Below are 27,000 nucleotides of genomic sequence, written 5' to 3'. Positions count from 1 at the left end.
ATAATTGTATGGATATGTGATAATATGTGGTTGTCATAGATATGCGCGCAGTGATACAGATTATGTTAATAGTCAAATTGGTCTTTAAATATTTCTGAGGAGAATGTAGCTTATTTCTTGAATCGTGCGTAAAAACTTTTTTTATGGAGACATTTGAAGCGAGAAATAATTAATAAGCATTCTAAATATTGCCACAGGACAAGGTTTTTATGATGCTACAGACGACAGTCTTCAATAAGGGAGGTAGTTACAATGTGATGACCATTAAAACGGAGTTCCATATTTGTATTATTTTTTTTTGCCCGTTGGCAAGATAATAATTTCTAGCATGGTTAAATTCTTGGTTCTACTTATCTGAGGTGGGAGAAACATGTGTCTCCCATCCTGGACCTGAATTTCCGGGCATTTGACCCATGAAAGATACATCTGTGTCCTTTCCCAGACCCGGATTGCCGAGCGTTTGACCTAAGGTAAATACATCTGTCTCCCTACCCGGACCCGGATTGCCGAGCGTTTGACCTAAGGTAAATACATCTGTCTCCCTACCCGGACCCGGATGGCCGAGCGTTTGACCTAAGGTAAATACATCTGTCTCCCTACCCGGACCCGGATGGCCGAGCGTTTGACCTAAGGAAAATACACATGTTTACCTACCCGGATCCGGATTGCCGAGCGTTTGACCTTAGAAAGATAAACATGTTTCCCTCCCCGAACCTGAATTGCCGAAAGTATGACCTAAGAAAGATACACCTGTTTCCCATCCCTGAACAAGATTTCCAGGCATTTGACCTAAGGAAGATGCACATGTTTCCCTACCCGAACCTGGGTTTCCGGGCATTTGACCTAAGAAAGATACACATGTTTCCCATCCCTTACCTTAATTTTCGGGCGACTCCCACCTTGGACCTGGTTTGCCGGGCATCAGCCCATTTCGTTTTTCATATAAGTATCCGAGAGATGTGTAACATATAACCGTATATCTAGAACTCAACTGGTAAGTTGGACTTGACTGAAGATGACCCGTATTGTTTCTTGGTTAGTATGTGAAAGGATAAGATGACATCCAACACTTTTATGAAAATTTTGTATCCGAATAAAATTATGTTTTTGCACAAGCATTGCGTGTTGCTGTCGCCGCAGACTAGGCTGCCAGACTTTACCAATATCAAAAATAATAAAAAATATTTTATGCACAACCATAACATGTTGCCGTCGCCGCAGACCAGGCTGCCAGACTTTACCAATGTCAAAAATAATACCTAAGCGCACACTCCTCTATATGAGTAATAAAACAATAATGTTGAAAAGTGATTAAAATCTGTTTCTATTATCAGTGGGGGTATCATTAATGCAGTTATGCGTTTATCTCTTTAGTAAATATGTTTTTACGTCGACCTTAGGCAATTTGATAAATGTTGATACCAAGTGATCCAATGTCAGTTCGGCTCCAAAAGGTTTTAAAGGTTAAAAGGTTTTAGTGTGCAGGTAAACAATGTGTCAATCAAACGACAAGAATGACAAGGTATACATGTTTAATTTAAAGTTTTGTGACAAACAACGAAAGCGTTTTGTTTAACACAGAAATTCTGCAAAAATCAACAACAGACACAAAAAACGAATTCTTCTTATTCATTATTAACGTATTTTGGGAAAATATCTTGATAATAGTTAAAAGTATTTGTATGAAGTAACTCGATCAATTTCTTATGAACATTACCAAATTCTGACAGTGTAACTTCAAACAACAGTTTTTAAAATAAGTATCTCGTGAATGAGTTGTGTGATACGTGATACTTTCTCCCAGTTATAAGTATTGCCCAAATTCATCATTAAACAAAACATTCTTACTCATATATGTGTACGTCTAACGATACATAATTTGTTTGCAATTTTATGTAACTATCGTATTGATGATCACTTTTGTTGCACAGCGTTCTGCTTCTCTGAATAAGAACAGTTTCCGACCCTTCCCTATGTGATGATCGGTACAAAACGTTTAAAAAGTTGGATTTAATCGGTGCAAATGGATCCCGATGTATTCTTAGCTTTGACAGTACAATGTATGTACCGTCCTGTCTGATAAATATCTCTCCTTCTTCTTCCAAGTGTGTTATATCCTCATTTGTTGCTGAATCACCGTTCTTCTTTCAGAGTACTTTCCGGAGGTCTGTGCCAATAACAATTAAAATATCCCCTTAAAATTATGTATACAGCACATAATGGTGTATCATATGAGCAGTACATGTACGTTATAGAGAAAATTAAAGCATATACCTTTAAATTAAAGAAAGTAATGATACCCGCGTATTTTGACATCGCTATATATTATATGTTACCGAACTAATTGTGACTTACATGGGGGTGATGCAAAGCTTAAACTCTTCTCTCTGAAATGCCATTTATGTTTCATAGCCGACAGTTAATCAAAGTACTCGTGTTAATTTTTAAAGGCAACAATTAAATGCCTTACGAAGCTTCCTTATTCATGATTAAAGAATTTTATACTGAACTTATGTTTTCGTCTTTTAAATGTTTTATATAATTCCAGGTTGTTAACAGGAAACAAAATGCAGCACAACACACTGAAAATGATTTCGTAGGTTTAACAAAATAAATGCTTGTCTTTCCGGAAACGTTGTAGACAGAGAAATATTTATATCTTGTCAGTATTGCGGATACGTTTGGCTTCATGATCAGCATTATTTAATTCGAAACTGGCTTGATGATCAATTACAATAATGTATTTGTTCACAGTATTGTTTTCCATCAACTTTATTTTACATTTTGCGTGCTTGTAGTAAACAGACGAAATGATGGACACAATATATATGTTTGAAAAAAGTAAAACACACAAAATAAATGATATAACATGAATTGCTTTTGTGATCGAAATCATGCAGATAAAACAATATATATGAAATTGATGACAAATGCACTCAATGACCTTTGATAATAACTAAGGCAATTTTAAAGGCTTAAAGAGGGCGATAGCCAGTCATATTCTGTTGTAACATCAACAACTACACTAATATAGTTCATTAACAAAGTTTGCCTGAATAACTTTTTTCTTTTCCCTTTTCTCTGAAAACGCCACCATTTGGCTTTCTGATGTGAATTTTCCTTCACAATACGTAGGTAAATTTTTATGCCCTTCCAATCTGTAAATCACATATACGCAGACTGTATATAGATGCATATGCATTACCAAAGGTGTGTATATCGGGTTTTTTATTACGGTATAACATGCAATGGTCATACCACTTTGAAATGAGGATCTGACGTGGTCAACAACGCCAACAACCTTTGCTCGCAGCACGTTTTCCTCCAGTTGAAATAAGTCACAGTTGTGTTCCCCAAGATATGTGTTACTATGTTTGAAATACAAAAATTTCCTTAATGTTTACGATTGTGTTATTACACACTAAGAACAAATCGCCTGTACAAAATAAGCTAGTACCAGAGAGTTCAGGTTTACTTGTGTCCTTAAATTCATTCACAATACTGAAGGAATTGTTTAATTTTTCAATACCTGCAGATAAACCAGAGTTGTATTCGTAACCCTCCATCTTCTAAACGTAGAAAATAAAACAAAACTTATAAACTTAGTTATAGTCGTACCATGTTCGAGACAGTTTTTGTTATTTTTGTCGGAAACCAAGAAGGAGGCTGTAAATAGCTCTAGTGGATATCTTACAACACTATTCAATTTACAAGTTTTGTAACATGGTAAATTAGAGTGATTTCACCCAGCACCCTCATACATGAAAGTATACTCTCGTGTTGAAGCAGGTTATTCATGCATTACCATAGCACTTACACATATGTGTCTGTTTGTGTTTAAGCAATCAGTCGAAATTGAATATGAAACAAGATAATGCATTTTACCGTACCCAATAGTTTGTTTAAAATCCAGCATGATTATACAATTCTCGTAAATAGTTTGTTAGCAATGCCTTGTTTTTGTTACGAGTTTATGAGTTTATGATATGAGGATATAATTCAAGAAAGATACATTTCCGGTCTCTAGTCAACTTTAAAAGAGATGTCTACGATTGCTTATTACTGAAATAATAGGCTGCATGTACCTTCCGAATGCGCATCCTCAGAATTTTGTCAGTTGAAGAACAACATGAAGATTTGTCTTTCACAAAATGTAATCTGTCGATGTCATCAGATGCAACAGCGGGGAACCCAGGGAAGCTTAGCAATTCATCACATGACACACAGATGCTAGTTGCATTGCTGATTGTTCTCTGAGTGTTTTTTTGCCCATAAATTAATGAGTGATACAAATGAAATACAAAGGATGCAAGTGAATAGGATACTTGCAAATGCAGAAACCTCCGTTGACGGTGCCATTATGTTGTGGTAGAAAAGCATACATCAAATGGAAAATAAAAAAAAGTTTATACAATGGTGTTTTTTAATGAGTTTCCCCCAGGTAAAACAGTGTATAATTTCATCAAACAAACCTGCTTCTTACCAAGGAAATGGACAGGAGAGTGATAAAAGCTGTCAGGTTTCGTCACAATCGACCTAAAGGGACGTATCATAAACGAAACCAAACCGAAAGATATTGCGATCTTACACTGAAACATGAGTTTCAATTAAGGATTAAAATTCGACATGATGCATTTTATTGGGGTATGGTATGCAATGGCGCAGTTCAAAATGCTGTCCTTCGGACTCCACCCATTTTGAACAGCCCCATTGCATACCATACCCCAATAAAATGCAACATGTCGAATTTTAATACTTATATTTACTTTTATTTCAATCTACATTTCTTCTAAAATAAATTGATTATTCAAGAGCATTTTAGCTTTTTTCTTTCTCTCGTTGTTCTCAACGGTGGGTAAATTAGAACAGCTATCGTAACCTAATTTCATATGACAATGAATGCACAGATAAAATAGTTCCTTATTTATATGTTTATTCTCTATCTTTTCAAGGTCAAGAATATTATAAATACGTATTTTTGGTGAATTAAAACGCAAATTCCCGGGCGTTATCGGTAGAAAACGTGCATTATTCAGTAAATTCACGTGCCGATAATGTCCCGTGTTTTGTTTTACATATGCGCTATCAGGGCCCGCATCATAACAATGAAGGCTGAGCGACCTGGTTTCTGACCGTTAGTTGGTCAACGATGCAAACTTTTGCAATAAAACATATTTTAGCATATATAATGTAGCTGCATACAAATACCAAAACATGAAATAAACCACATATAACTTTTTCTGCTGAGTTGTCTTTTCCTGGCTGATGTGTTTACTAAATAGTTTTTTTTCTGCAGTTGTTTTGACTATTAAAAGCACTAAATTATGTGTAAAACGACTTACTCCTCCGAACTTTAGTTATTGCTGTCGATTTTATTCAAAACATACGACTTTTATGGATATGATTCCATTACGTCATATGCAGTGAACAAGAAATTTCAAATATTTTTTCTCTGATGCTGAAGATGCTGTACATTTTATCAAGAACATGTTTACAAAATTTTCAGGCTTAAATTAGTTATCAAAACAAATAATGGTTAATGTAGGACTGTATATATAATTAAATGATTACCCAATAGGTATTGTGTGTAAATAATCCCAGTAATCCAGTCAATTTTCCAAAAAACAACACTTTCAAAACGAATGAACACTGCAAAAAATGGCGTCGAAACAAAATGCAGCTGCCGAGTTATGTTGCGGTCCGAATCGAGCTTAATGTAAAAAATTTCAATGACATCACTCATGACGTCATACAAGCACCCGTTTAGAGGTTATTTTGAACTAACTGTTTTTGCATTTTCGTGACATTTAACAGCCTTTTTAAACACAAACGATTCTTCAACTGTTTCATCCATCATGAAATTATCTACATTAAAATCAATCAAATTATCGTTGCTTATTTTGTTTTAACTGCTTTACTGCAGATTACAGTTTTGCATGTTGCCAATAATTTTACTACGATTTCGTTGAAAAAAATAGTTCCGTAGTAAATATGCCCCGCCCATTGGTGTTATTGCGCCCAAAGACAGGACAGAAGCACGCGATATCGATGGGAAATGTCATTGCACTTTATAGAGAAATAAAGTGCAATTGATAAACAACAACCATCGTTAAGGGATGAAGTGTGAATGTAAATATTCGCCATCTAATTTTTTAAATCAAACTTAAATATGCAACGATCCATAGTAGAGGTATAGTTTGATGCAATTGTCATTGTAGAACCGGGAGGAAACATGGGCTCATTTATTTCATAATGAAAGTCATTTGCTACCGTTAATAATTATTTTGTACATCATGAATGAATAAGAATGAGTGAAAAAGGAGAAATATATCAAGCTTGCAGGTGAGTCTCAAACCTGAAATAACCAAATAACAAAATTGTAATCATTATTTGCTGTTGTTGATTTTTTAATCAAAAGATAAGACTCGTGAACCAACGAGCTTGAATAACACAACAACAATTCATATGTACGTGCTTACACTAGAACTTACTTGTGCTAACGATTTGTCTATTTGACTTGTCAAACAGTTTTCGTCTGCTTCGACGATGTATTTCACCTGGAAGTTATAATGTACTGGTAAGATTCAAATAATTATTTGCAGTGATTTCACAAAAATCGTAAGTATTTAATAGCACTTGCTTATTATCAAAACATAGAAAAACTATCGTATATTAATGAACAACCTACACGTTAAATATCACAATATGTAGCGCAATCAGTCACCCCCCATTAACATGACATACTTCATCGACACATTTATCCCATTCTCCTAGGATTTCAAAATCAAAAGTGGATGAAGCAGACCAAACATCAATCTCTGATTTGATCTGGTTTTGAGGAACAACTGGGCCTCTTGAATTAATATTACTTTAAAGACAATAATGATCGTATACTTCCAAACATAAATGACCGTTTAAAAGTGCGTTGCATCAGCTCCCGTAACACCTGCAGTGTTTACATTTTTCGCCGTGCCAGATAATATACCTTTTTTTTAATCGAACGAATACAGATAAATTGAATGAACATTCTGCTTTCGCGTGATACTTGTTACTTGCTTTGTTCTTTACATGCATATTACGTATACATTACTGTTTGTTTTCCAAAGTTTTCACATTGTTTGTTTTTAATGACTTTAATGACTGTAGCTACTATGCCTTCAACGAAATCATATTTAACGATTGATTTTATTTTCTTTCCTGAATACGAACAGATATTTTAAGCGATTATTAAAGCATTCTTTTGACTCGCATTCATTACAATGCGATCCCTTGACGAGATCCTCTCATAGAATGCCCCTAAAGAGAGTCCTCTGCCGTATAATACTTATACACGCGGTATTTAAAAGTAAAAAAAAAATCAAAAGGGGAGCATTTCTCCGTATAAACCCTGTAAATAATACAAACATACAGATAAATACCTAAATTGAGTGTAGAGTTTGTCTTTAAATTGCTCAATAATTAATTCTTTCGAATTTAAAAACGCTTAACAAAATGCGCAGACAGTTCTTTGCCTGTGAATTTATAGCACATTGATCACTCCAGGACCGAATATTTTGATAAACTGCCAGCACGTTTGCTTTTGATAAGACGCATTTAGGTTACCAATAATCTGTATGTTTAAAGATGCACTATTACTCACAAACAAGATTGACCAAAATTAATACATTTGTTCAAATATACCAGAAAGGATGAATAAATGTCGAAAACAATGGTTCTTATGAAGGATTCAGAGTTAAATTTGAACGAAATGTGCAAAAAAACACGGTATTTCTACTTTATGAGACTATCGTAGTTTACTGTTAATCTTTTGGCATTCACCAATTTTTTAATATTTTGGGACTTCAGGTATTAAATACACTGTTGCAATCTTGTTATCAGTAATTAATATTTTTCATTAATGCATTATATAGTAAGTAGGTAAAGATTTATCACTCAAAATTTATTTTGTTATACATGTGTATGTATTGATTTTGAATAAGGGTGTCACTTTAAACTAATACGCAGCCAAAACATGTTTACCACGTCTACCCTGATTGATATATAGGACAAGAAATGTATTTCGCAATCTTTTGTAAATGTCAAGGCTTACAGGTATTAATAAAGTATATCGATTGTGAACGCATGGATATGTTTACCTTTCAGTTCTTTGCTTATAAAGAAAATCAGCGAACTTGATATAGGGTCAAGGCAGCACTATAATAAGAAATATGTTCTGGCTTGTATGGATATTCATATTTACGAATAAGACAGCAAAAGAGCAGTGTTAAAACATGCCCCAGACTAAACGAAAACTGTCATAATTTACTGAAAAGTAAATAGCCAATTTATTTTATTTTCAATGCATATATTAGTTTAAACATATTTTATTTATCCGCGTATACACACATAACATATAGACAAACAGAAGACACATGACTTTGTACAATCTTGAAAAGGATAAGAACGAATGATTAATATATCTTAAAACGTTCTTCTGCAAACCTTATACATATTTAATGACGGATATTTGTACAGCTGACAATGTAGATGACACAATGATATTGATATTGTTGAATTGAATCAAGTGGTAGTGTTTAACGTGATTTGGCTTTTTATAATACTATTAGATATTTAAAGATTTTTTTACAGACGACGTACACATACAAAATAGTAGCTAAAAGTTAATTATTTTGTTAGATTTACAATGCTATAATAAGCTTAGTTTATTTTCACTTATCGAATACAGAAGTCGTTAATTCTGTTTGAGAACAGAATAAGAAGGTAAAGAGGATAAGAGAAAAGAAAGAGGGTAGGGTTTTTGTTTTAAATGAATTACTTCCAGTGCCTATTCTTCACTGAGCCCTGATTGGTAGTACTGAATATCACATGTTTACAAAAAGGAGACAATCCAAGGTGGGGTTAGTTATTAGTAGTAGGAAGTGACTGTCACTGGCTATCAAATCTTCTTGTCATTTGAATAAAAAGGTGAACTGCATCGAACAGTTTCTGAATTTGTTCTTCTGTAAGGGCAGTGTGACACGTATAGTAAATTGCGAAGTGTTACGTCAGTCAAAGCCTCCACAGAGTTGAGCAGAAGAATCCTTTGTTCAGTAAAAAGGAGACATTTATGAAGATAATGATACGTTGTTTCCTGAACTCCACACGCACAGAGAGATGAGGGCACAATATTTTTTTACTAAAAAAGGTGATGGTTCAATGAACTGCATTCGTTCCGTAAGCGAGTGTGAATGACCTATAATCGACGTTTTCCATAATAAAACAATGCATTTGGTTTGGAATTATGTACACTTAAGGTACGCTTTAAAACCAGAAACAGTGTCAATGTTTTGTGCTTCAGCTGGGAAACTATTCAATGCTGAAATTGATGAAGGGAGGAATGAATTCATATAAAGTGACGTCTGTACATGTACGAAAGATATTGGATGCGTTTCGAAGTGATCTTGTTGATGCTTGACCGACTGTCTGAGGAACCAAACTTGAAAGATAATCAGGGGAGAGACCATTTTTCATTTTGTAAATAGTAAACGCTTGTGTTTTTCACGTCTTGTTTCCAAGCTCTCAAAGCCAGATTCAAAGTGAAGTAGACACAGAGAAACAAGGCGAGTGCAACCAGTAACAATGGGTTCGCATTCGTTTTGTCAAGAACATTTTTTCATACTGTGTACAATTATTCAAGATGACATCCGCATACTCCAAGATTAGCCTAATAAAAGAAAGATAAATAACCTCCAGAGACCTCCTATCCAGTTGATAGCGTAGACGTTTCATGATGTTAACTCTAGACCAAGCTTTTTCTTTAATATAGTTAACGGGAGTATGCCAATTGCCTTCATTAGAAAGAAAATTACCCAGGTGTTTGTGAGATTCAACACACGGGATATCAGTGTCAAACATGTACACAGTCGGATGGATGGGTTTGTTTAGTTTTCGAGATATGACCATTGATTCAGATTTGTTGGGATTGAACTTAACAAGCCACTTATTAGCCCAGGTAGATAGTTTGTTTATAGCTGTCTGTAGTTTTAAAACTGAAGTCTGGGGGATGTCCACTATAACAAGTAGACTTGTATCATCAGCAAATAGGTTGACATTTGAATCTATCTTATTTACTATGTCATTAATGTATATAAGAAACAAAAGAGGACCCAAAATTGAGCCCTGGGGAACTCCAGCTTTAATTGATTTTAATGCAGTAGTGGCTCCCGGATTTACCACACACTGGCGCCTACTCTCTAAGTAGTTGGAATTCCAAGACAGTAAGTGACCACAAGTGCCTGCTTTTTCGAGTTTATACAGTAGACCACGATGCCAAACTTTGTCAAATGCTTTACTTATATAAAAAGACAACTCGTATTTCAAGACCATTGCCGATAGCTTGACAGAAACTATTATAGAGGTAGGTTAGCTGGTTGACAGTAGAATTACCTGGCAGAAAGCCAGATTGAGATCGGGTAAAAAAACTTGTATCACGAAGAAAGTTGAATACGTGTTTAAATATAATTCTTTCAAAGACCTTCTCCATAGTATTCAAAAGAGAGATTGGGCGATAATTTGATGGGTTGGAAGGATCCCCCTTTTTAAAGAAAGCGTAAACATTTGAATAATTCCAATTAGACGGAACAACACAAGAAGTTAACGAAGCATTGAACAATTCACACAAAGGTTGGCTACGTTCTGCAGAAGCTTCTAGTAAAATACGATTATCAATGCCAAATATCAGGCCCAGATGCTTTACCAACCATGAGACTACTTATAGCATCTTTGACTTCGGAAGGTACGATAACAATCGAATCAAGTTCAGCATCATCATTAGTTAAATCAAGTTCAGGTAATACTTGAGTTGAATCGTCAACGTAGGTCTGAAGGACAAAGAAAGCATTAAGGATTTCGGCCATGCCTTGGTCGTCGGCAACGCACTGACCATCTAATGGGTAGTGGAGGAATGCCTCATGATTTAATCGGAGTGATAAATGACTTAAGTGTTTTCCACCAGTCCCTAGAACTTAGTTCACTGGATTTAAGTTTCAAAGCAAGAGAGTCATTGCATATAGTATTTGCATAAATTCACAACACAAAAATGAATATCAGGAACTTTTATTCGATATACAGTAAATTAGTTTTGATAACTGAACAAAATCCCATTCAACGTGAAATGTTCATTAAATTATAAGTCTCCGCATAAATAACTGGACAATTCGGCACCAAAATAATTCGGACTCGTCAATTCGGCAACAACACATTCGGCACCAAGTCGACTCGGCCCCATAAAGCATAGTTAATTCGGCACATATTTCAATTATCTTTAAATCATCTTTTCTCACTTTCAATCGTTATGTGGTTAGTTTATTTCAACAAAACTACGTTTCACAAATGATTCGATCATCCAATATGGTAACTAATGATTACAAGACACGTTCATTGTCAAAAAATAAATCGAAATTTAAAAGCAATTCATAATTATATTATCAAAAATAGTCGTTTGAAAATACATTTTTGAGTTAATAATTGAATAAACATGAAAGTTTGTAAAGATTGGATCTTGAGTTGATCTTCCCTCGAGGCGTAAGTTTCTTCGTGTAGCTAAAACGTAACATCAAACGAATCTGAAATGAATGGGTAAAAACATAAAACAATGTTTTCTCCATTTCGATATCTTACATTGATTAGGATTTTTAGAGAACTAGAACGGATGTGAGCGAACATTTGGCAGTTAAAACCCTGAAAAGCTATTTTGTATTATTCCAAATTAATGCATATTTTAAAACAAATTATTTAATATATTGCTTTTTTCTTAAAAATACAGAAATAAAAAATTACACGTTGGTTTATTACTTCAATTTCAATTGTTTGTTTTTATGACAATTATAACGTAATTTGATTTTTATTAGTGCATTAAGAGTCATACTCTGCTGTGCATTTTCAAATGGGTAGTTATTTTGCCCCAATTGACTTTAAAAAGGCTGAAGCGCTAATTTCCCCGTCGTCAAAAGGAGCCCATAGGGCTTCACGTCTAATTCCCTGTACATTGTCCGGTTATGGCGAGACAAGATGTGCTCAAACACAAGCTGTATTTGGCTACCAACAGTCTCGGCCTAGCAATGGCACAAGAACGTAGAACTGCAAATTGCTGCGACCTGCTTTACTGTTGATCCGTCTATGCCATCCTTAAATTGTTCATATGGGTATACAAATATTTATCAAAATTTATGGCACGCGATCGTAAGTTTGTTTTATCTTTAACGTTTATGTTAATGTTATGGCACTACATCAATTTTTCATTATAATTGCACCAAATCTTAAGTTGGTGCAGCTGAACGTTAATGCTAGTAGAATAAAATGCTTTATAGCATAACGTACGGCGCAGGAGTGATATAACCCCAAATGCAAAGAATTTTATATATAACTAATGTAATAACTATGCAAATAAGGGTACCGCATCACAGAAAAATGTATTCATACGCGCTATCAAAACATAAGAAATCATGTCGGTGTCAACAAACTCAGCTCCACGATGAAACGAATGATGAAGAAGGCATTCGTGCACCGTCCAGCAAGAGTTGGACATCCACTGGTCGTCTATGTATTCACAGAAAATCTCAAGTTTGGAAGCCTTTTCTCGAAGACGACAGAACGCGCTCTCTATGCGGTGGCAGAAAGGGAAGGGCAAGAAGGCTCCTTACCAGCCAGTTCATGCCTTGCCGCTCCCCCGACGTCGTCTTCAGGCCAAGACTCGTCAATTTCCTGAACACAGCTTGGGTATCTCGAAGTCTGCTGAAATCGGATCTAGTGTCTTTGGTCTGCTCGTGCTCGATTCGCCACCGCAGTAAATTCTCCATGTTAGTTAGGTTAAAAAACCTTTTGTTGAATTACTCAGACATCTTACGGTCGACAAAACTAGATGCCGGACGATGTATGTCTTGTAGAATTGCCTTTTTAACCTAAATTAAACAGTCCATGGTCCGGTACTAATATATTCATTTAGAATAAAGATCGAACAATATCAAAAACAACTAACAATGCAAGTAAGTGTACAGTCTTCAACTTCAAATTATCCTTCTATTTGGTGCAGAAACAGTGTTTTGTTAAAAAGTATGTTCAAACAACCACAACACAATTTAAGGTTATTAGTGTACATGTTTACATTATTGACAGTGGTGTACGGTATAAGGTCCTAAACATGGTTAACAGCTCGAGTGCGTAGCTTTAAAGAATGTGCATGCATATAGTATACTATCCCAAACCCGTATTTTGTGCAATTGAAAACAAATGCACAAAAGAATTAGTTCCAATTAACTACCAAGTACATGCATGACGTTCTTTGCTAATGACGTCAATATGTTTTGGTTAACTGGCAGTAAGGTCTAAAACAGTCAAAAAATATTGATATCAATTTTTAGTTGTTCAAATTCCTGAGGAAGGCGAACGCAACGACAATTACAGTTGTCAATATTCCCACTTTTTAATAGGGAGGTTGTTTTTACAGCCTAGACATTGACAAATCAAAAGAAATTTATGCGGTAAATTTGATCTGAAATTTCGTTAAATATGTATTCTGTATATTAATTTGGACTCCAATATTAAGACGTATATGGCTACTTTATGACTTTCTTTTTGCAACGAACTCATACCGTAAAAGGCCAAACATGAATATTCTCATACAGAACTCAGAAGAAATTCGGATACGTCTTGAAATGTTGATCTTCGATCTGGGCTGGTATTCTATACTGGTCTTAACTGGATCTAAGAACGATGTAGCGAATCAGATTGCTTGTTATTTATAACTAACCAATAGAGTGAATGAAGTTAATCATGTATGACCATAAGATTGACTTAAGTTACATATTGAATACCACCCCAGACAATCAGCACCTTGGTTTAAGAAAGACTTATAAATAGTTAACAAATAGTACCATTTTCTGATATGAGTTCTTTCTTACTTTACTATCTTTCATTTATTGTCATTAAAAAGTCTTGATTATATATAAACAGTTTATATTTGTGTAAAACTTTATATTGTTTTATTATAAGGACATAAAAAGTAAAAAAAAACCTTAACAATTAATGATCAAAGTAAAGAGGATCTTTTGAGAAATGGTCTGGATATAACCTAAATCATTTTTTAAAACATGTACCAAAATCTAATGATTGGTAACTGTTTTTCTAAAAATGATGTTAATAAACAGTTCACGGGATCAAAACAATAACCTACTGCGTCCAAACTAATCCGCTATTGCGAGGTACGTAATTGAAGGTCAAGGTGGTAGAGTAAATTAACAATTTATAATAAAAATCTTTTAGTACTGTGGTGCATTCTTTCTCATACATAAATGTTAAAGAAATTGTTATAAAACAATATATCATAAAACTGTTGATTATTAATTTATTACCATATGGGTATGATGTTAAATTTGTTATACACAAATTTTGTCGAAATTTTGTCGAATTAATATCGACCTTCCGTTTGCAGGTTCATGTTCATGTGTTCATTTTGGCACTGAGCACTCTGTAGTCAATTTACAGTTCTAAATGGTATGCAGTTTTTTACAATTAATGACATCATTATTAAAGGTTATGCGGTCGCCAATTAGGCCAGTGGGTAAAATTTGCTATCATTTGAGGTTTGGAACTCAATTGATCCATGCAAGATTATAAGTATCTTCCATGGCCGCTCGTGTAAGATTGATACATCCCAACCCGAGCGTGGGGTGTTTTGGAGAACAAAGATTTAGCGAGCGGACCTGGAAGATGTTTTTTTCTCGTACGTCATTTAAACAAAAATGTATTTTTTGCTGGGAATCTTTTGTTCGTAGTGAAAATAATTCGCGTATAGATATGTGATAATTTGTGGTTGTTTTAGATATGCGCGCAGTGTTTCCAAAATGTAAATTGTCAAATCATACTTTAAATGATTCTTAGGAGAGTGCAGCATATGTTTTCTTAAATACAGGGTGAAAACATATTTGTGTCATTCGAAGCGAGAAATGATTCATTTGGATTTTAAATATTGCCCCAAAACAAGGTTTCCATGGTGCCATGGTCATCAACAATGGTGAGGGGGGGGGGGGGGTGATTGCGTGATGACAATAAAAAGTCCATAGGAATGTTTTATCTTTGCCCGTGGGTAAGATAAGGACTTTCATCATGGTCAAATATGGTGGGAGAAAAACTTGTCTCCCATTCCGGACCTGGATTTCCGTGTATTTTAATCAAAGAAAAAACATTGAGTGTTTGACCTAACGGTGATACATCTGGCTCCCTTCCCGGATCTGGATTTCTGGGCATTTGACCTAAGGAATATACACATGTTTCTCATCTCGGACCTGAATTTCCGGGAGTTCGTCCAATGATAGATACACATGTCACCCTTCATGGACCTTGTTTTCCGGGCATTTGACCAATAGAAGATACATCTGTCTCCCACCCTGGACCTGAATTGCCAGGCAATTGACCCATGGAAAATACACCTGTCATTTATCCAGGGCCTAAATACATCTGTCTTCTACCATAGACATGGATTTCCGGGCATTGACCCATGAAGGATACATCTGTTTCCCACCATAACCCTGTATAGCCGGGCATTGACCCATAAAAGATACACAGGTCTCCCACCCAAGACCTGGATTGCCGTGCATTGACCCATGAAAGATACATCTGTCTCCCATCCTAGACCTGGATTGCAGGACAATGACCCATGGAAGATGCATCTGTCTCCCAAGCTGGACCTTGAGTTCCGGGCATTTGGAGGATACGCCTGACTCCTTCCCGGGCCTGGTTTACCGGGCATTGACCCATGGAAGATACATCTTTCTCCCACCCTGGACCAAGATTACCGAGCATTTGACCCGACGAAAACAACCTGTCTCCCATCCCACAGGATTTTCGGTCATATGATTCATGGTAGATACTCCTGTCTACCTTTCCAACGCGAATTGCCGGGCATTACCCATGGATGATACATCTGTCTCCACCCTGAACCTGGATTGCCGAGAAATTGACCAATGAAAGATACGTCTGTCTCCCATCCGAGCTTGGATTACTGGGCATTTGCACCATAGAAGATTCATCTCTCTCCCACCTTGGACCTGGATTGCAGGGCATTTGACCATTTAAAGATACATCTGTCTCCCCTCCCGGGCTTGGTTTGCTGGGCATTTTCTAAAGGAAGATACATCTGTCTCCCACGCTGAACCTGGTTTTCCAGGCATTCCCGGAACTGGATTTCCGGGCATGTGACCAATAAAAGATAACACGTTTGTGTACCCGGACCTGGATTGCCGGGCATTTGATCCATGGAAGATACATCTCTCTATAGGACATCAAGACATATTGGGTGCTTTCACTACCTACTCGGTCACTATTATTAAAACATTTATATGCAAGACTCAAAAACGGCGTATTCGAATCCATACAATTTTATCACAACCAAAATTGAAGAGCGCAAACGATGAAAACTAGTTTATTATTAAAGTATAAACTCTACTATAAGGTATTCTCCCTCTATTATAAATGGGCGGTCATATTATGTATACAGAAAACATAATGCATTCAGTTTGTTAAGTCGTTGATGAGTTCAATAAGCAGGGTTCGAAGGAAGCTTGTGCCTTCTGGAAGTGGAGACTTGAAAGGCAAGTCGAAGCTCCCTCTCGCCCACGACGGCATGGATTTCAGCATCGTTCTCTTAAACTGACTTTCAAAAAGGACACACTACTAGTTCCTACTCAAGGAACGAACTCAAAATGGATTCAAATAAACGTTAAAATAAAAACAATCTTCATTTGGGTCAGTAGATCAGAGATCAAAGTCAAAACGTTTTTTTTTTTTTGTAAAATATGCCTTTTCATCAAAGAGAAAATTGAAGGATGAATTGCAGGTACGATACATTCTCGTTAACAAATAATTCGAAAGATATATGGCAGAAAGTAAAATATAAACACTTTTGAATACTTGGCACGATTCATGTTTCTTTAAATTTCTAGGAAATGTTCACTTTCTCCTTTATCGAAACATTAATCCTACGACATTTTGATTGATTTCGTACAACGATTCTAGATTTTACAATCACTAGAACTCGTCAGAATAAAATGTGCCACCGGGAACGCATACCTTTGTCAAATGTAAATAAGCATAACTCTTGTGTAACTTGGGAAATTCATCTGACGAGTGTTCAGATCGAAGATCTTCATGCATTGTTGATAAAATATTGAGTCATTATCTGTACGAGCAATGAGACTGACGTTGATTAACAGATAAATTACCTCCGTAGTTTGGGGCTCAGTAAGTCTAAGGTCAATAGTCTTATGATCACTTCATCCGCACATTGACGTGTGAATGATTTAATGTTGGACTATGTCACTCCAATGGTTGGTTACCCTTGGGACAAGTACAAAAACCCTTTTATTGTTATCATTATTTTTATCATTATTTTTCAAGCGGAATGAGAAAGGTTCTTGAAACCTTTTTAGTATAATTCCCCGAGATCAGTGTGATCTAAAACCGTATAACTAGTACCTAACTGGTAAGTTGGTCTTGACTGTAGATGACCTATTTTATTATTTTTAGGGTTAGTTGGTCAAAGGATTAGATCACAGCTAACATTTTCATGATAAGTTTGTACGCAAATTAAGTTAATTTCTGCACAAGCAGAACGTTTTGCTTTCGCCTGTGTCGCCAACTGCCGGACTGCTACGATGTCATAAATGATACCAATATGCTACTAAGTAACGCACAATCTATATGAATAACAATACAAAAATGTTAAAAAATGATTGTTACTTTTATCAGTGGGGATATCAATAATACATCAATGCGTTTAACTTCTTAGTAAATATGGTTTTTATGTCGACCTTATAAGCCATATTGCCATTTTGATAAATGTTGATACCAAGTGATCCAATGTCAGTTTGGTTTTCATTTAAAATGATTTACTGAGCTGTTTAACAATGTGTCGATCAAATGACAGAGTTGATTATGTGTTACATAAGTGTACAATTTTATTCAAAAACCAGTGACAAACAACGAAATATATTTGTTTAACAAGGAAATTCTGAAAAATCAACAGTAGGAACAAAAACGACCTCTTCTAATTCATTATTAACGTATTTTGAGAAGATATTTTGGTAGTTAAAGCTATTGTTTAAAATAACTCGATCAATTTATTATGAACATAAACAAATTATGACAGTGTAACTCCAAACAACAGTTAGTCATCAAACTATCTTATTTAGAAAGTCGTTTAAGACATACTTTCTCCCGGTTATAACTCTTGCCCAAATATATCGTAAAACAAAATATCCTTACTCATATACGTTGGTCTAACGATAAAGAATGTGTTTGCAACTTTAGAACATGTCATACGTATAAAACACTCCAAAAAAGTTCTCCGTGTCCTTGATTTGTAAAAGTTGCGCATGTGTCGTAAGAATGGATATGCGATCGTACTTGTGAAATCGAAAAACCGCTGATATAAAGCTATCGTATTGATTATCACTTTTGTGGCACAATGTTCTGCTTCTCTGCATTAGAACAGTTTTCCGCCCATCCCTATGTGAGAACAGATACAAAACGTGGGAAAGTTTGGCTGCAAACGGTGCAGACGGGTCTCGATTTATCCTTAGCTTTGACAGTACAACGTATGTACCGGACTGTCTGATAAATATCTCCCCTTCCTCTTCCAAGTGTGTTATATCCCCATATGTTGCTGAAGCACCGTTCCCCTTCCACCGAACTTTCCGGAGGTCTGTAGCAATAACAATTAAAACATTCACATAAAACTTATCTATACAGCACATAATGGTGCACCATATATGTAGAGCAGTACATGTACGTAATGTAGAAAATTAAAACATATACCTTCAAATTGAGAAAAAAGTAATGATACCCGCGTATTTTGGCATCGCATTTTATTATATAGTACCGGACTAACTTTGACTTTCATGAAGGTGTTGCAAAGATGAAACTCATCTGTTTGGAATGTCATTTATGTTTGATAGGCAACAATTAATTAAAGCACTTGTGTTATTTTTTATCCCATTTCTCTGAAAGCCCAAGCAGACTGATATGCCAGTTTGCTGTCTGATGTGAATTTTCCTTTCACAATACGTGGGTAAATTTGTATGGCCCTAAAATTTGTAAAACACATACGCATACCGTATACATATGCATATGCATTTCCAAACAAACTGTGTATATTGGTAAAGGTTTCGATTACGATACAACATGCAATAGTCATACCAGTTTGAAATGAAGACCTGACGTGGTCGACAACGCCAGCAAATTTTGCTCGCGGCACATTTTCGTCCGGATGAAATAAGTCACAGTTGTCTTTCCCCAAGATATTCGTTATTGTTTCTGAAAAACAGAAGCACTCTTAAGGTTAACGATTATATAAACAAATCGCCTAAGCAGCGTAAGGTAACACCGTAGAGTTCAAGTTTACTTGTGTCCTTAATTTCACTCACAATACTGAAGGAATTGTTTAAATCTTCAATACCTGCAGCTAAACCAGAGTTGTATTCGTACACCTGCTCATCCATCTTCTAGATGAACAAAATGAAACAAAACGTAAGTTAATAGCAGTTGTTTATATAAAATGCGTTTAAATTAGCAATTGGTACATGTTGGAGAGTGTTTTTTTATTTTTGTCTGTACATTTACTGCCATATCGGAACGATAACCAAGTAGGCGGAGCTTAACGGTTCAGTTAATAGCGTGTGGATAAATTACAACGCTATTCAAATGACATGTCTTGACAACATGGTAAATAACAGCGTTTCACCCACTACCCTCATGATTGAAATTATACTCGCGATGAAGCAGATTATTGGTGTATACCTATAGCATAGCACTAACATATATGTATTTGTTTGTGTTTAAGCATTTTTCAGCAATCAGTCAAAATATGAAACATGATAGTGCATTATTTGCTGTACCCAATAAATTTTATTTAACTCTAGCACGAGTATTCAGTATTCGTACACTGTTTATGATCAAGGTCCCGTGTTTTGTTATGTTATGGGTTTATGGTATGAGTATACAATTCAAGAATGATCCATTTAAAGGCAATAGCCAAGTTAAAAAAGAGTTCTTATAAATTAAATAATAGGTTATATGTACCTTCTGAATTCGCATCCTCAGAATTACGTCAGTTGAAGAACAGCATGAAGACATGTTTTTCGCAGACCGTATTCTGTCGATGTCTGCAGATGCAACAGCGGGGAACCCAGGGAAGCTTTGCAGTTCATCACATGACACACAAATGTTTGTTGCATTCTTGATTGATTTCTGACTGATTTTATTTGCCAATGAGCTTATTATTGATACAAATGATATACAAAGGATACAAGTGAATAATATGCTAGCAAATGCAAAAACCTTCATAATTGTTGACGATGCCATTGTGTTGGATAAAAAATATATGAAAGGAAAAAATAAAGTTTTATAATAAACCCACAATAGAAAATACTCAAGATTCGTCACAATCGAGCTGAACTGAAGTAGCATAACCAAAAACTAACCCGAAAAATACTGCGATCTTACACTAAAGTAAACAATTAATTTCTTTCTTATTTAATGTATGATTGGCATCATCTTACTTCCCAATAATGAATGCTAATAAATTTCAATCGCCATCTTAAATTTAAATCAAACTTAAATATGCAACGATCCATTGTAGAGGTATAATTTGATGCTATAAACATTGACGAGCCGGGGGGAAACATGTTGGTTTACTTCATAATGAAAGTCATGTCGTTTGCTACCATGAAGAAATAATTTTACAGCATAAATAAATGAAATGAGAAAAAAAGCGAATTTCAGCAAACCACTCGCCTCGTATTCAAAATCATTTTGAACATCATAAATGAATAAGAATGAAAGACAAAAAAAGAAATAAAGTAGTCAAAACTATTAAACTGTGAGAGTGCAGTTTTCTAACTCCAACTTAAATGTGCAACGGTTAATAGTAGAGGTATAATTTGATGCTATCAACATTGAAGAGCCGGGGGAAACTTCATAATGAAGGTCATGCCGTTTGCTACCATGAAGAAATATTTTTACAGCATAAATTAATAAGAATGAGAAAAAAGTAAAATCTATTAAAGTAGCTTTCAGGTGATTCTCGAACCTGAAATAACCAAATAAAAAATATTATATCCATTACTTGTTGTCGTTGTTTTTAAATCCAAAGATAACACTCGTGAACCAAAACTAGCGCATAAATAAATGACAAAACATATTAATGTGTACGCGATTACACGAAAACAACTTACTTGTGTCAACTGATAATCTATTTGAATTGTCAAACAATGTTTTCGTCTCCTTCAACGATGTGTTTCCTCTGGAAGTTATCATTTACAGGTACGATTCAAATAGTTATGTGCAGTGGTTTCACAAATATCGTAATAATTATATATTACATGCTACGTATCAGAATCATTACAATGTTCATTAGTATATGACTCACTTACACAGAGGTTGATATAAAATACTTGTGAGTTAATATACAGCAATACAGATGGAAATAACCAAGATTACCAAGAAGTTGGAGTATGAATGCCAAACAAGTTATCAAAATCTGAGGTATATATTTATTGATAATGATAAAGGATATATGTTCTTCCATTTATCATGCAATGCTACTGGGTATAGTTCGACCATTTAACTAATTGCACTGCTAGAGCAGTGCATGCATATGGTAGAAAACTAAATTAATTATGTATTGTATATCTGAATAGCCTCCCCTGTAGTATATTCATTAGAATTATTATGCCGTATTGCTTCAATGATGTCAAACACAGAACTGCAAGGAATTTTCCAGTTTCCAGAGTTCCCCTTTCATATTCGCGTTTCATACGTGTGTTTTACTGTTGATATGCCCAAACTATTACATACTCTTACATGAACTTATTTTGTAAGACAAACATTATACCAGGTATGCTTCACAGACTGATTTTCTTTCAAATCTGGTACTTTCGAGTATAATGTTGAACTCCACATGGACTCTTGATTCTTGTGGTCCATTACAAAGAATAATACGCCTAATAATCATTCAAGGCTTTATCAGATCTCTGCAGTGTTGACAGTGTTTCGCCGTGATTATGAAAGTGTTCATTATAATCCAACGAATACAGATAAATTGGGTTAACATCCTGCTTCCGCGTAATATTTCTTACTTGCTTTGTTCTTTACATGTATAGTATATATACTTTACTGTTTATTATCCAAAATGGTGACATTTTTTGTATTTAATGACTTAAAAACTGTAGCTAATATGCCTTTTTAAGAAATCGGTTTTAATAATTGATTTTATTTTCCTTTCTGAATACGAACAGATATTTTAAGTGATATCAAAGAACTCATTAGACACGTTGCAATGTAATCCTTTGACGAGATCCTCTCATAGAATGCCCCGAAATAATGTCCTATGCCGCATTATCCTTCTACACGCGGTATATAAAAGTACAACAATTTTCAAAGGGGAGCTTTTCTCCGTATAACCCCTGAACATAATACAAACATACAGATGCGTGGTAAATAACTACCTTGAGTGAAGAGCTTGTCTTTAAATTGCTCAATTATTCTTACGAATTAAAAAAACTAAGCCAAATGCGCAGACAGTTCTTTTCCTAGGGTCTTTATAGACTACCTTTTATATGGCCATGACCGAACGATTTGGTTTTTTTTGTCATAGCTCTTGTTGTTTATGGACTCAATGTAGCACCGGCCAACCTGTAATTGATATTGAAACTGGTACGTAGGATTAAACATGTTAACCAGGTTTACCCAGATCCCAGATTGATAAACACGGTCAAGGCTTACAGCTATAACATAAAGTTTATCGATTGCGAATGCATGGATATAATTACCTTTCAGTTTTACTAATAAAGAAATGCAGCGAAATCGCAGAAGAAAGCAGATTTAAAACAGGCCCCAGACTAAACGAAAATATCATATTTCACTTACTTTATTTTATTTTCAATGAATAATGACATAACACAAAAATGAACATCAGGAACTGTACATCGATATACAGTTTTGATAACTGAAAACAAACAAACATTAAACATGGTATGTTAATTAAATTATAACAATGCATTTTTCATTACAATACTGATGAAACTGTATCTTTTGCATAAGTTTTCCCTCTCCACGAAGTCCATCATACCCTTGGCTAATCAGCTAATCAGTGGGGATGCAGCAATTTTATGTATATTGTGCAAAACGTCCCAATTGTAAACCAACGATGAAGAAACCCGAGAAAAATTCTAATCTTTTATCATATATCTACTGTTTTCCAGATATTTACGCAAAAAAATGCCTCATTCCTAGACAATTTCTTTTTTTGAAAATTGTCAAATCGGTCAATCTGTGAGAGAGTATCTTTAAACAGAGATTATATGATATATTATGTCTCAGGATCAATGTTTTTGGTTTATTATATAATAGTTTTTTTCCATTTACATGTTATTTAAACCTGTTTTACCTTTTGATGTATTTAAAAACAAAACTGACTGGAAAGATGAGAAAAATGTACTCTGGAGCTCAAAAAAAAAATTTGTTTTGGAAATAACACTTTCCTTAAATTTAAGCAAGAACAATCACAGAAACATGACGTATGCCCACATTTTGGCATATTCTGATGGATTATAAAATACATGTTGCATAGAATGTTATATAATATTATTGATATAAAAAAGTCTTCATCATATATAAACAGTTTATCTTTGTGTTAAACTTTATATCGTTTCATTACGAAGGACATTAAAAATAATGGCTTCACAATTAATTATCAAATTAAAGGGCATTTTTTGAGAAAAGGTATGGATATGACCTTAATCTTGACTAGATCTAGTGATTTGAGGTTAATAAACAGTTCACAGGATCAAAACAATAACCTACTGCGTCTAAACAAATACGCTATGGCGAGGTACGTAATTTGGGGTCAGGGTGGTAGATGTCACGTAACGTAGTTACGTATAAACACTTTAAAGTGTCACGTAACATAAAAGTTACGTATGAAACACTTTAAAGTAATAACAAAAATCAATAATAGAATTCAAAGTTTATTTATAACAAAAAGCAAATACTTCATCATGGTGATCAAATGTAGATTTACTTAGATGCTGACAGTTCGTGATAGCCGCTGGCTATTAGACCAATTAGCGTGACAGTTCATGACTGTAGAATACATCTTTTTGTATATAACAAGAAATTAAATATGCACACCTGTCACAAACTAGACGAAATCAGCAGTATATATGAAAGCATGTTACTCAGTTAGAAGAGGTTAGGTTTTGGGCATGAACTAGACATATAGCCCGTATGATACTTAAGAAGGTACATAACAAAATAAAGACTTAGAACACTTGAACAGTTGTTGGTTGTTTACTGAACGAACTATCACGAAAGTTAAGTGAGCGTTGGCATTACGCGACATAGAGAAAATAAACAATTTATAAAATCAATCTTAGTACTGTGGTTTATTCTTCATGATACATACAATATCAGTGGTAATGTTATAAAAAATATATTATCATAAAACCGTATATCATTACCACATGGGTATAATGTTAAATTTGTAACACACAAATTTTGTCTTGTCAAATAAAAATCGACATTTCTTTTGCGGGTTCATGTTTCATGTTTTCATCTTGGCCTTGAGCACATTGTAGTCAATTTACAGCTCAACATGGTATGCTTTTCTTCACAAATAATGAAGTAAAATATATTTAAGTTGATGATGTCCCAAATAATGCTCGTGGGCTAATTTTTCTCACATGTGAGGTTTGAAGCTCAATTGATCGATGAAAGATTACAAGTATCTTCCGTGTAAGATAAATTCATCCCAACCCGAGCGTAGGACAAGTTCACTGAGCGAATATGGTATATGCTTTTTTCCCACTTCAGTTAAACAAAACAAAGATAAAAATGTATTTTTCGCTGGAAATCTTTTGTGCATAGAGCAAATAATTCGCGTATAGATATGTGGTAATTTGTGGTTGTCATAGTTGTGCCGGTAATGTTACAAAAAAAATGAAAATTGTCAAACCGTTCTTTGAATAATTCTCAGGAGGGTGCCCGTGGGCAATATAAGAATTTTTAGCATGGTTGAATATTTGGATCTACTTATCTGAGGTGGGGAAAATTTTGTCTCCAACGCCGGACCTGGATTTCCGTGTATTTAACCAATGAAAGAAACATCTCTTAACTTTCCAGACGTGTAAGTGCGGTAAATAGACCCATGGAATATACATCTGTCTCCCTTCCCTGACCTGGATTTCTATGCATTTGACCCATGGAAGCTTTCTTCCATGGCCGAGAGTGTAAGATAAGTTCATCCCGACCCGACCGTAAGGTTTGTATAAACCAATCTTACACGAGCGGCTATTGTAGATGCTTTTTCACCCACCTTAGATAAACAAAATTAAGTAAAAATGTATTTTTTCCTCGAACTCTTTTGTACTAAGTGAAAATAAATAGGTATGGATATGTGATAATTCGTGGTTGTCATTGATATGCGCACAGTGATACAGATCATGTTAATAGTCAAATCAGTCTTTAATTAGTTCTGAGGAGAGTGAAGCAATATTTCTTGAAAGCTGCGTGAAAACATTTTTATGGAGACATTTGAAGCGAGAAATAATTAATGAGTATTCTAAATATTGCCACAAGAAACATTTTCTTTGATGCTACAGACGACAGTCTTCAACAAGGGAGGTAATTACAATGTGATGACGATTAAAAAGAAGTTCATACGGGTACTCTTTTTATCTTTGCCAGAGAAAAGATAGGAATTTCTAGCATGGTTTAATTTTTGGTTATACTTATCTGAACATGTGTCTCCCACCCTGGACCTGAATTTCCGGGCATTTGACCCATGCAAGATACATCTGTCTCCTTTCCCAGGCCCGGATTGCCAAGCGTTTGACCTAAGGAAGATAAACATGTTTAACTACCCGGACCGGGATTTCCGGGCAGTTCACATAAGGAAGATACACATGCTTCCCTTCCCGGACCGGGATTTCCGGGCGTTTGACCTAAGGAAGATACACATGTTTCCCTACCCGTACCGGGATTTCCGGGCAGTTGACCTAAGGAAGACACACATGTTTCCCTACCCGGACCGGGATTTCCGGGCAGTTGACCTAAGGAAGACACACATGTTTCCCTACCCGGACCGGGATTTCCGGGCAGTTGACCTAAGGAAGACACACATGTTTCCCTACCCGGACCGGGATTTCCGGGCATTTGACCTTAGGAAGACACACATGTTTCCCTACCCGTACCGGGATTTCCGGGCAGTTGACCTAAGGAAGATACACATGTTTCCCTACCCGGACCGGGATTTCCGGGCAGTTGACCTAAGGAAGATACACATGTTTCCCTACCCGTACCGGGATTTCCGGGCAGTTGACCTAAGGAAGATACACATGTTTCCCTACCCGGACCGGGATTTCCGGGCAGTTGACCTTAGGAAGACACACATGTTTCCCTACCCGGACCGGGATTTCCGGGCAGTTGACCTAAGGAAGATACACATGTTTCCCTACCCGGACCGGGATTTCCGGGCAGTTGACCTTAGGAAGACACACATGTTTCCCTACCCGGACCGGGATTTCCGGGCAGTTGACCTAAGGAAGACACACATGTTTCCCTACCCGTACCGGGATTTCCGGGCATTTGACCTTAGGAAGACACACATGTTTCCCTACCCGGACCGGGATTTCCGGGCAGTTGACTTAAGGAAGATACACATGTTTCCCTACCCGGACCGGGATTTCCGGGCATTTGACCTTAGGAAGACACACATGTTTCCCTACCCGTACCGGGATTTCCGGGCAGTTGACCTAAGGAAGATACACATGTTTCCCTACCCGGACCGGGATTTCCGGGCAGTTGACCTAAGGAAGATACACATGTTTCCCTACCCGGACCGGGATTTCCGGGCATTTGACCAAAGGAAGATACACATGTTTCCCTACCCGGACCGGGATTTCCGGGCAT

At 35.7% G+C, this 27,000-nt stretch overlaps 2 protein-coding genes across 2 annotated transcripts in view; both read right to left on the bottom strand.

The window, feature by feature from the left end:
* The window catches only part of LOC128219854 (uncharacterized), a 68,147-nt gene that overhangs the window by 28,603 nt on the left and 12,544 nt on the right, over positions 1-27,000 (bottom strand). The window lies entirely within an intron of this gene.
* Positions 18,086-19,571, bottom strand: LOC128219856 (uncharacterized). The gene is made up of 3 exons (XM_052927985.1): positions 19,490-19,571; positions 19,231-19,347; positions 18,086-18,736 (listed from the first exon to the last, which is right to left on the bottom strand). Exons 1-3 carry the CDS (start codon positions 19,530-19,532, stop codon positions 18,339-18,341), a joined length of 558 nt encoding a protein of 185 aa, XP_052783945.1. The 5' UTR covers positions 19,533-19,571; the 3' UTR covers positions 18,086-18,338.

This window comes from Mya arenaria, chromosome 15 (genome assembly GCF_026914265.1).
Source record: "Mya arenaria isolate MELC-2E11 chromosome 15, ASM2691426v1".
Lineage (NCBI taxonomy): Eukaryota > Metazoa > Mollusca > Bivalvia > Myida > Myidae > Mya > Mya arenaria.
Note: the sequence above shows the minus strand (reverse complement) of the source record. Positions and strands in the feature narration are given on the sequence as shown.